At 35.4% G+C, this 12,206-nt stretch overlaps 2 protein-coding genes across 2 annotated transcripts; one reads left to right on the forward strand and one right to left on the reverse strand.

Annotated features, from left to right (window-relative positions):
* The first annotated feature begins 463 nt into the window (after window positions 1–463).
* Window positions 464–3,775, forward strand: LOC143922232 (uncharacterized). The gene is made up of 6 exons (XM_077445449.1): window positions 464–803; window positions 873–1,072; window positions 1,163–1,235; window positions 1,304–1,416; window positions 1,496–1,648; window positions 2,079–3,775. The coding sequence occupies exons 1-6, from the start codon at window positions 730–732 to the stop codon at window positions 3,020–3,022; spliced, it is 1,557 nt and encodes a 518-aa protein (XP_077301575.1). The 5' UTR covers window positions 464–729; the 3' UTR covers window positions 3,023–3,775.
* Window positions 3,776–3,790: 15 nt separating this feature from the next.
* LOC143922233 (uncharacterized) lies at window positions 3,791–11,857 on the reverse strand. The gene is made up of 6 exons (XM_077445450.1): window positions 11,769–11,857; window positions 10,979–11,144; window positions 10,327–10,893; window positions 5,751–7,353; window positions 5,524–5,630; window positions 3,791–4,679 (listed from the first exon to the last, which is right to left on the reverse strand). The coding sequence occupies exons 2-6, from the start codon at window positions 11,114–11,116 to the stop codon at window positions 4,005–4,007; spliced, it is 3,090 nt and encodes a 1,029-aa protein (XP_077301576.1). The 5' UTR covers window positions 11,117–11,144; window positions 11,769–11,857; the 3' UTR covers window positions 3,791–4,004.
* Between the last annotated feature and the right edge of the window lie 349 nt (window positions 11,858–12,206).

Raw genomic sequence — 12,206 nt, forward strand, 5'->3', positions numbered from 1 at the left:
CCTTGGGCTGTTAAAGCAGGTATTAGCTGTTTTTGTATATCGTAAGAAATTTGTTTTGTTTAAATATCCAAACTTTAGGTCCCAAAGTGCAATATCCTATAAATTTTTACACACGTGAAATAGTTAAAAAGTTATTTAATTTTACTGATGGCCCATATTTTCTAACAGATAGTGGGGCCCACATGCCATCGGGCATGTTCGCTTGTATGGCCAGTCCGCCACTGTACATATGTATGTACATATATTAAATACAATATATTAAACACTAAAAATATTAAATACAATCCAACGGGTATACGAATAACAGAAGGGTTGGCTTAAAATATTTTTATTTTTTTAAAAATTTTTTTAGTTGATCGTCCGTCATATACAAATATACAAATATATATACATATTTAGCGACAGTCCGTTTTTATATATAGTATACCGAGCGAAGCCGGGTAAAAACACTATTAAGTAATAAATAGAAAGATAATTTAATAAAGTAATAAGCCGAGCAAATGCGACACGCTCTCTGAAATATCGACGACATCCCCCCCAAGGCAATCCGATGGGTACTGCGGGAGTTATGGAGGGGTGTTTGGCTCGCCAAAGATTGGAACACGCTGTATTTGCTAGCTCCAACAAATCCGGGGTGGATTCTCTAGTGTAACGCTGCCAATGGGAGTTGAATGACAGTTCTCAATTGTCAAGCAGTGCTTTCGTTGCGTTTCAATAAAATCTAATCAAATGGATTTCATTTCGGCGGCCAGGTCTCACCTGAAGACATTAGGCATGGAGGTCACCGAAGATTGGCTGAAAGAGTATGCCATCATACGTTTACAATATAATAATCAATTATTCGCGATTCATGTTTTCATACCTATCCACAGTTGCGTCGACTACTTCTGCGACAAAATGAAAAATAAAAAAATCGAGATCGAAGAACTCAACACACTGGTGAAAGGTCAGTGGTTGCTCGCCGACCTGCGGGAAATATCTCCGGGATGTTTACCACCGAATCTGAACAAGCAAGTTAAGATTACAATCGACGGAACGTACGCACTACAAATGAACTATATCATGGACATCGGTATTAACACACACGAGGTTTAATTGTAACACGCACCCATTAGAACGCCCTATATATATATATATATATATATTTGTTTAACTTGTGTAGGTACTCCGTCACACCAGCAGTTGCAAAAATTGGCCAAAGTCGACACTAAGAAATGGGAACCATCACCGCAACGGTTATACTTTTCATAATTTGTTTTTTACTTTATATTTTTTTCATGTACTAACGTATTGTTTTATATAGTATGTTTAAGGTTATATTGACTGATGGCGAACAAGAAATAAGCGGTATTGAATTCAAACCTGTAAGGTATTTTAATACCGACCTACTGCCGGGAATTAAAATTCAAATTAGAGGTACGTTATTGTAGTTTGTTTCAATATTAAATGGATGATCGTATATGACCTGTTTGATCGATGACCTGTTTGATTTCAGGACCGGTTGATTGCCGACGAGGAGTGCTCATGTTGGAGGAGAAACATGTGAAGATTTTAGGCGGAGAAGTTGAAGAGTTACTTGAACAAAACAGTTATAAAAATATTCTAAGACGCAAAGTTGGGCAAAGTCACAACTCTGGAGTACTTCCGTGTAAGTTTATTAACCATTTGCCCGCGTCACCAAATTTAGCGAACATGCCCTGTACGCGGTTGCTTTTTTGCGGATTTTGCTATCGCGTTTTCGACTATAAATATAGGTTGTAATATTTTATAAATTATTTTAACCTATATTGAATTTTTTTGACTGCTGCCATCTATTGAATTTGGTAAAGTATACATTTAGTAATATTTTCAACTAAGTTATAAAATTTTAACACAATAGACGGCTCTTATACAGGTTGGAACTTCCAAGACATCTATGCGTGTCTCACGCGCTGAGGGCATGTTCGCTAGGACATGTATAGTAGTCGTACGCGGTGGAAAGGTTAATATAGCAAGAAACTCCATACAGACACAATTTAAGAAATGTAATATTAGTTTACTTTTGTCATGGTAACCTGTCTGATAATTGAATGTTACAGCCACCGAATCCACTCAAGAGGTTGTAGAAATGGATACGACCAATGCAACAACATATTGTACCCCTACTGTGAATACCGACACAGTAGTTGGAACATATGGCACCCCTACTGTGAATACCGACACAGTAGTTGGAACATCTAGCACCCCTACTGTGAATACCGACACAGTAGTAGGAACATCTGGCACCCCTACTGTGAATACCGACACAGTAGTAGGAACATCTGGCACCCCTATTGTGAATACCGACACAGTAGTTGGAACATCTTGTACCCCTACTGTGAATACCGACACAGTAGTTGGAACATCTGACACCCCTACTGTGAATACCGACACAGTAGTAGGAACATCTGGCACCCCTACTGTGAATACCGACACAGTAGTTGGAACATCTTGTACCCCTACTGTGAATACCGACACAGTAGTTGGAACATCTGACACCCCTACTGTGAATACCGACAAAGTAGTCGGAACATCTGACACCCCTACTGTGAATACCGACACAGTAGTCGAAACATCTGACACCCCTACTGTGAATACCGACACAGTAGTCGGAACATCTTGTACCCCTACTGTGAATACCGACACAGTAGTTGGAACATCTGACACCCCTACTGTGAATGTTACAGCCACCGAATCCACTCAAGAGGTTGTAGAAATGGATACGACCAATGCAACAACATATTGTACCCCTACTGTGAATACCGACACAGTAGTAGGAACATCTGACACCCCTACTGTGAATACCGACACAGTAGTCGAAACATCTGACACCCCTACTGTGAATACCGACACAGTAGTTGGAACATCTGACACCCCTACTGTGAATACCGACACAGTAGTCGGAAAATCTGACACCCCTACTGTGAATACCGACACAGTAGTCGAAACATCTGACACCCCTACTGTGAATAACGACACAGTAGTCGGAACATGTGACACTTAAGTTCTCGTTAAGACAATATTTCGCATGGGTGAATTTTGATTGATGGAAGTTTTGGGTGCCAGATCTTCCGTCATCGAGATTTTAGTGACCTGTGCGAGATTGCATTTTGCGGAATAATCACCGAACCGTCATCTCCGTGATCAAAATTGAAGCCCCTAATATTGTAAGGCCTGGGTGTCCTGGCCTTCCTCTTTGATTTATCTATGTACTCCACTTAAATTTGATATATTTGTAGGGGCTGTACAACATGGTTGAGTTTAAGTCACCATTCTGCGAAATGGGACCAATTCGACCATTTTGGTGTACTTTACTTAATATCCTTCAACTTCACTTTTGATTTATACTGACATCATTTGATGTTTGTATAATCAAGAGCAAAGGATTTAACTATCGTAAATATTTGGTTTAATGTTAGTAAGACATGTAAGTCCAGACATGTCTATATATAAGTAAGCTCATATCAAGTAAGATAATTTGAAATTTATCTTCGGTAATCTTAATAAGTCCCCTTCAATCATCATACGTATGAATAAAAAATTCCAATATATTATATACTAGTGTTTTTACCCGGCTTCGCTCGGTATTTGTAATGTAAATCGCTTAATCATGGCTAATCTAATAATAAAAATTTGATGAAATTTATTTGAATAGTTTTATTTTATTTATATTTATTTGAATATTCATGTTTTTTTATTTAATTGAGCGTCGCGGATTCTACGAACGTCTCTTTCGAAATTTTATATTAGATTATATAAATAAAATACAACATAAGAAATATGTATATTTTTATTTTCCAATTTACAAATGAATGTAAATTTAAAGTCTTTATGCATAAACATACGTAATAGTATTTAATTGCTTATAATTCATTTCATGTACATATTTAAAACATAAGTCAAATAAGATGGATATTATGCTTTGGATTTATCTTCTCGTTACACTTAAATTAAACAGGAACAGTGAGGTAATCTAATCGAAACCTTCAATGTTCATTATTCAGGCCACGCACAACATACTCCTGGATCGTATTCATTATCAGATCGTTTAGAATCGACTCGGCGACCGAGTTCTTTATGTTCATTTCGTACTCCTCGATATTAATCCATTCAGGTTCTTCGTCTTGTAGCTCGCGTATCAGAAGCTCGTCGACGTGATCTTGCAACTTGTGAGCACAGTTGATGAAAATGTTGTCTTTGAATGGCCGACTGCCAAAGCCTAGGCATTGCATCGTCGCAGTCTCGACCGACGAGCACACGTCGTTCCTCGTCTGCTGCAGTCGCTTCTGATACTCCCAAGGATAGGACCGTTTGTTCGCATTCTTATACTTGTGACTGAACAGCTCATTGCACAAGTCAACGAGAAACTGTTTACTAGGGTTGAGCGAATGTGATTCCTTGAACGTATCGCAACAATTTTTGAAGGTTTCGCTTGTGTCGCAGAGATTCGAGTATGATCGGGATGCAAACGACTCCCAAATGTTTTCGTAACACATTTTCACAACTTTAGAGATGGTTTTACTCTCTGAGAAATGATCTCCATTGCATTCGCCGTTGGCCTTATCTTCGGGGGGTATGTACGGTGGCGGCGGCTTGTCCGGAATCTCCCGGACTATGAAATATGGAAGTTGAGACGTCTGCTGCTCTAATAATGCTTTAATCTGGAAAGATATATGCAACAATGAGCAAAATTGATTTATAGGATTTACAAAAGATATTTTGATAAATAAAATTATAATTTTTTTCTAATAAAAATGAAGAGGCACAAACTAAAACCATAACTTAACCCATTGAATGCTAAACAACGATATATCGTTGCGTATAAAAACGGCGAGAATGGCTAACAAAGATCGTTGTTACGCCACAATGGTCGTATTTGAATACTTACTTGTGAGCCAGTGCATCATTGATATGAAAAATTTTGTACTAATTTATTATTATTACATATACATACATGTATAGGTATGTATTTATATCAAAGCAAACTTTTTCTATGCATTCGGGTAGTTTCATAATTCCACTATTTTGTATCTATAATAATATACAATAATAACAAAAACAATAGAAAATCGTTTTCTATTATAGAGGTCACGAGCCATCGTGCAATTAAATGCACACCAAATGTTTACGATACCAAAATCATAAACTGTCACCCCTAGTGCATCTCACTCGCACGCTCGCAGTTACAACCACGAAAGAGAGAGAGAGAGAGAGAGAGCCACCAAATACCCGTTTCAAAAATGTATTGTTTCAAATATAATGCACAAAAGTAAAGTATGGTTAAATACATATGTTAATAAATAAAACATTTTTTTTCTTTAAAAAACTTTACAAATGTTAGCATTTCTCGCTAGGATTTTGAAAAGCGTCGTAGCCGCAAAGGGTTAAACACACGAATTATGATGATGATTTAAAACTACAAATGTCAACATTGTATTCAAAGAATATGAAATAAGAATCAGAAATAAAGATTTAAATCCATCAAAGACGAGCAATATTATTCACCTCCATCTCAATGGCCAGCTGCTTCTTCCTCAATTCTTCAGCCTCTTCTAATTGACTGATAGATTTAGGCGCTATCGGTGGTAAAGACACAGACGGTAAAATCTTATCTGAAACACAAAAACGAGATTTGACCTTTACATAATATATATTTGTACATATGTAGCAACAATTATCATAATATTTTAATACATATATCATAATATTTTTGTTGAAGATTGATTGCTTACCATATAAATGTTGATCAAGTTCATTATCGTCCATCTTGTTTGCACTCATTTGCAAAACGCTCGAGAGATCATTGACTAGCAGTTTACTCGGAACCAACTTTTGAAGTTTCGTTTCCGTGACTTGAATATGGATTGCTCCCGATTTGATTCGATTTGAATTGAAGAATTCTCTACAGTCTCTTAAGGATGCCGTTGTATTTGACTGAAGATCATTGACATTGGTTAAGAATACCAAATTCGACGTCGATGACGGAACATTCTCGGAGATCAAGCATTTGAAGTGAACGTTTCTGAGATACTCGTCCATATTAACGGTCACGTTGTTGTATTTTAACTTTATGCGTGCCGAGGCATTGTCGCCGAAGCAGGTGCGTTTCACGTCTTCGATGAACCTTCCGATAGTATTTGAAGGAATATTATTTACGCCTGATGAATTTGATTGGTTTTGAACGTTACAACAGACTACATAATGCTTAGTGTCAAAAGTGAACTCTAACATTATGTGAAATTTATTAAGCAAGGCTACGATTCCGTTGCTGAAGACGGATTCTCGACGATTGGGCGTACTGTGAAAAAAGAGGCTTTTACACAGTCTGTCGCCAAATGGTGACGGATTTCGTCGGCAGAGTTGATTTACACCAACTAGAGGCGATAATTTTACAGTGCGTTTTATGTGCTTCGCATTGATAGCGTTTGTAATGAACGAATAAGTCTTTCCGAAGATTGAAAACAGCACTTTATCGCCGTCGGAATGGTCAGAAATCGCTGTTGAATTGTTTACTGGAGTCAAACTAGGCTGTATGTTTGAATATTGCATTGTAAATGGTAATTTTTCTGTATTTTTAATAAATTCTTCATCTATTAGTGGTTTTGGAATTGGATCATCATCGGTGATTTCAATAATCCGCTCGTTTATAATAGTGGACGTGACGAGTTTCATCGAACAGTCTAATTTGTCGTCTGGTTGTAATATTGGTTTTTCGTTGATGGGAATTTTGGCAGGGTCGTCTCGTCGCTGGTCTAAGATTGATTTCTGTGATAGCTCTTTCAAAATGCCGACTATTTCTGAATTCGAATGTTTCCGATTTATCAGATTTAAGGCGGTCGTGTTCAATTGCAAATCGAAATGCAATAGAAGCAGGTCGTTTAACGTTTTTTTATGATTGCATAAAAGATTTCGATCGTTGCACGGTGTGTCCGGGATTTTATCGCCGATAGTGATGTCGTAGCATTTTAAAGGTAACTTTTTTTTAGTATCGTCCGGTGAAACCAGGGTACTTCTCAAATTGATGCTTGAAGAGTTAACGCCGAGCACCGTTTTGAAGTACCGTAACTGTCGGAGCAGAGCTTTCTTTCTCTCGTTGAAGAGTTTCTTTTGAAAGTTTTTCATCAGCTTGATCTCGTTATACTCCTGTTGCAATTTTATCAAAATTCCTCTCTGTTTCTTCTTCAAAGAAGATAACTGCTCGAACGCATTGCTGCCTTTGATTTTCAAACGGAGCAATTCATGCTTTGCCGAATTTATAACAGCTTTTTCTTTTATGTTCAGTATCATATTTATGTACTTCGAAAGCAATTCCTCATCACGCGAATGTTGATCAATCTGAAATGTAAAATATATTTCAATTATTATTTTATCTATATACGAAGAATCAATAGATGAAGTTTAGTGATGTCAATTTGTACTTGAAATCGATTCTTGATTATGTTTTAACACTATGGTGACCGCTGACTCATATCTGTGTCATGTTGGGTACACAACGCTTACTAGCAGCTGATACATATATGATTCACGACTGCCCAAACTGTTTCAGTTCACTGATATATTCTTGTATCACGTTTTCGTCAATCGTTTGTGGCCGATGATACAATTTTGTATACAAAAATATATCAGTGGACTGAAAAATATATTCTGCGCGAAAAATATATTCGCACAGTCGTGAATCATGTATGTATCAGTGGCCAATATGCATTCTACAACTTACATGATACAAATATGAGTCAGCGGCCACCATTTTATTAATGAACATCATTGTACTATTTGTCATACAAGTTGCTTTGAAAAAGTTTTTATTTCAAGGGTTTCTCATTTGCCTTTCGGAGTGGAAAAAATGTAAATGAATTCTGATTTTTGACAGTACTTATTTTGTTTATAATAACACTAAGAATACTTGGACTTTAGATGAACATAGGAAAAACAAAGATTATGATGGTGGATCGTCATGGTGAGGACGGGTGCTCTATCTGGTCTTGAAGTTGTAGTTGTAGTTGAAGTTATTTATCTTGATGACGGAGGGTATGAAACCGAAATAAAAAGGCGGATTGGCATGACGAAAACCCCAAAGTCGAAACTGTGCAAAATTTGGAAAGCCCGGGGAAAGACCATCACCATGTCTACGAAAATGCGTCCAGTCCAAGCTTTGGTCTTCCCTGTATTAATATATGGAGTGGAAACATGGACGGTACAAGCTCTAAAACGGCAAACAATAGACTCTATTGAGATGTAGTGTTGGGATGCTTAGAATCAATGCCTTCATCCAGCAAAAGTTGAAGGTTGGCGATAGGCTATCATCTATTTATCTTAGGCATATCCTCCAGTTGTTTGGGCAAATCGCGAGGTGAGACCAGGAAGCATTGAGGGAAGTAGAAGAAGAGGACGATCCTCAACAAGATGGAGTGACCAGGTCAAGGCTGCCATTTGGGAAAGCTGTAGTCGAGCTACTGCGAGACGCGGGGTGTCGAGAAAACTTGAGGACCATGACAGGCCGCATTATGACACGTAAGGAAAGTGACCGGAAATAAGCTTTTGTACGAATCTGTTTCAATAATTATCGTGAGATAAAACTGACAAACTCTAAAAGGTAATGATTTACATATTTAGGTTCATCCAAAACCATCCATAGAAACAAATAAATTTTTCAATATCAGTCCTTTGAAACTCATGACTATTCAACTGATAACACTGTTCGACACGAAAAACGAGATATGACTTTTCTTATAGATCTATGCCCAGTGAACACGAATCTGGTAATAAAAAGTGTTGATTGGCTCGAGATTCAGAGATATATGTGCTTTTTAAATCGCGCGATTTTTCTATATCTTGGTGTTGTTCGGTCGATGCATCTAAATCTGTTAATTTCCTGTTCAAAATTAATATTGGAATCTACAGTCGGGTATTTTATCTTTTATTTGTAGTACTTTTCAGCTTTCAAATCTCTCTAAGTAGTCGTCCAGTTCAAATCAAAAGTCAAAATTACGTATTTTCACTTGGGATTTTTTCCCACTGTTAATACCATATTATATTGAGTATTTTCTATTGAAACATTTCTATTAATACCATGAAATAAATGAGTATTTTTATATCAAAATTTAACTTTATACAACATCATTGACTCATTATGGACCACCCGAATTTTCCGAATACGTTTGTAAATTAAACATAACTCCTAAACCTAACCTAAAACATCAATTAAATTAAAAATTGGAATATAGCTTTGTCACAGTTGTATTTGAATGTATATCTCAAACTGTGCTAATTGCTGTATTTGTATTTAAACATACATATATTTCAATATATTTTCACGTAAAAAACGATATCTATCTTATAGATCATGGTGTTATTTTATTAAATTGACACACATACAGAATAAAATATAAAAAAAAAGAAAGCAGTACAGTGAAATAAAAAATATACGAATATAAATGAAAATATTATATTCCATGTACAGTGAGCACATTGTATTTATACTTAATATGAATAAATTTTATATTTTATATGTTAAATCATTTGAATGAAAGATTCAATTTGAGAAATATGTATGGTAAGCGAGAAAAAAAATGTTTCAATATCTGGAGGTTCGAAATCCTTTTTTGAATATTATTCCTTAGAACGAAAAGTCAAGCTTTATACCATAAAAACATATGTATATCTTTTTTTAATTTATTTATCGATATTTTGGACAAAGATATGCTATGACATTTATGAATGTAAATTTGAAACTATGTATATCTTTTAAATAATAATTTTTGTATAAAGTTTGGAGAATTTAAAAACATACATAATTTTACGTACACCGCCGAGTAAGTGCAATCGGATTAGGCCGAGTAGCATCCCAGAGACTGTGTGACCGTTATAATTGGTTTCAAAGATTATCTCCAGACTAAGTGCAAGTAGGCTAAGCAATGGCCACCGAATTGGCCGCTATTGGTCCCTTCTCAGAAGTGACCGATACCGTGGGACTGAGTGTCGTGGGAATACATATCCGGGTACATGCCTAAACAATAGGGAAGTAACCGGACGTCGAAGATGCCCTGAGCGACCGATCCGTTATAAGGCGGTACTTAGGCGATATCAAGACATTCTGGACGGAGCACTGCCAATGTGTGTATCTCCTTAATCACCAATAAATGCTGTGAAACGACTGTTGGCCTTTTACTTGGATCCTCCACCCACCCCTACGCAACAACATACTATGTTGACGGATTTTGAATGAAGTTTTTTTAAAAGATTTTGATTAACAGCACAGCGTATGTATGTGTATATGGTCCATAGTGAGTTAATTACCAGAATACTCACCAAATTGTGACAAACCCCATTCAACTGTTGCACTAAAGAGTGAGGATCGCAGGCGTTGATGTCCGGAGCGATTTTTGATTCGATTTTCAAACTATCAAATTCATTGATATTCGTTGCTTCAATAAATTTTAGCTTTTTCTTCGGGTATGAATAATTATTATTCCGAGGAATGCCATTTTCTTTGTACATCAACTTCTCGTGAGACAACAACGCAGCGTTACTACTCAAGTTTTTGCTGTAGAAGTTTTCTTCTGATTTCCTATGAGTGTTTCCGATGTTGTCGGTGGTGTTTTTTTGTACAATAGCAGGATTCGACAGATTGTCAAAATCGCATTGTACTCGAGTCTGTCCGAAAAATCTATGATACTGAGTACTAATTTCGATGTCGTTGATTGATGGTTTGTGGCCAGTTGAGACAATGTGAAAGTCTTCTCGGTTGCGATCGTTTTTGGTCGACAGTTTTAATTGCATTAAATGAAAGTTCTTTAACTCGTTTTCTTTCAGCGTAGATCTGTCATTTAAACTGTTGATTTTCAACCAAGACTTTTTCCTCAAAGTTTGTAGTTCCTTAAAGAAACACAAAAAAAAAAATGAATTTGAAAATAAAGTAAAGATTGATATATAAAAACGAAACATAGATTAAACTATGAACCTTTTCAATTTTTAAAACATTATCTAACGATTTTGTATATGAATTGAGCAGCGTCAATTCTTCTTCAATCATTTTTGTATTTCCACTCCGCCGTTCCTGCGTTGAAGGAAAACAAATGATGGAATCGCATTCCATCATTTCTGGAATTGTTCACGGCATGTAGAATCTATAAAAAAATATATGACACTATTAAATAATGTAATCGATCGAAAATAATAATACGATTCAACTTTATAATGACGCAATAGCATTAAAAAACATACGCATTTGATTATTGTATATATATATATATATATATATATATATATATATATATATATATATATATATATATATATATATATATATATATATATATATATATATATATATATATATATATATATATATATATATACACATATATGTAATACATTCGCATGCAGATACTTAAAAAACGCTTATCAACGGTAGATAATTATACATAAACTGCAAATCACGCGTCCTGTGAAAGTCACAATAATGCAACTAAAAATTTACATATTTGAAATAAGTAATGTTTTGATGAATTCATATTGTATTACTTCAAACATCACACAAACATTTTCTTGAAAATGAACACTTCAATTGAATTTACATTGCCTTTATATATGTATGTGGTTTGTAAAATAAAGAAGAGTATTAATTTTCAAGTTATAAATCGTGAAAGCAGTCTCTTTTCAACCTTGTTCGAGTAAATAGCTCGAAATACAGTATGATAAATGGTTAGTTAAAATAAATTTAAATAAATAATAAGTTGAGGAAATTGTACCAAAACTTGATAATTCCGAACGGAAAGCAAAACGTCAAAGCGCTGACGTTAACAACGCGTGACGTCACACTTTTCGACCATAGCTCTGTATTTTGAGACCATGTCTTTTTATTTACAAGCTTTTTTTTAACTCTTTATTCTATTGAATACCGTGTAAACATTTCGTAAATATACGAAGGCATTTCCTAACTTCCATTGTAATATACCGGCAGATCAATAACAGAAGAAAAATTTATTATTTTTATATGACAGATTTTATATCACGCGCAAGTCGTAGAATTCAAAACAAGGTCTTTAATAATATTACTGTAAGCTTGGCGGTCCATAAAATGACATTGACAATTACTTTTATCGTCTAAAAAATATAAATTTCTTTATAATTCAAAAAATATAAAATATATACGTATTCGATAAATAAATTAATAATATCAAAAACTG

This window comes from Arctopsyche grandis, chromosome 2 (genome assembly GCF_051622035.1).
Source record: "Arctopsyche grandis isolate Sample6627 chromosome 2, ASM5162203v2, whole genome shotgun sequence".
Taxonomy (NCBI): Eukaryota; Metazoa; Arthropoda; class Insecta; order Trichoptera; family Hydropsychidae; genus Arctopsyche; species Arctopsyche grandis.

Excerpts from the sequence above, each read along its gene's own strand:
- LOC143922232 (XM_077445449.1), top strand. The coding sequence starts at position 730 with ATGGATTTCATTTCGGCGGCCAGGTCTCACCTGAAGACATTAGGCATG. Across the intron at positions 1,073-1,162 it reads GAACTATATCATGGACATCG|GTACTCCGTCACACCAGCAG; the intron begins GTATTAACACAC and ends TAACTTGTGTAG. Across the intron at positions 1,417-1,495 it reads AATTAAAATTCAAATTAGAG|GACCGGTTGATTGCCGACGA; the intron begins GTACGTTATTGT and ends GTTTGATTTCAG.
- LOC143922233 (XM_077445450.1), bottom strand. The coding sequence starts at position 11,116 with ATGATGGAATGCGATTCCATCATTTGTTTTCCTTCAACGCAGGAACGG. Across the intron at positions 7,354-10,326 it reads ATGGGGTTTGTCACAATTTG|ATTGATCAACATTCGCGTGA; the intron begins GTGAGTATTCTG and ends TTTACATTTCAG. Across the intron at positions 4,680-5,523 it reads AGCTGGCCATTGAGATGGAG|ATTAAAGCATTATTAGAGCA; the intron begins GTGAATAATATT and ends ATATCTTTCCAG.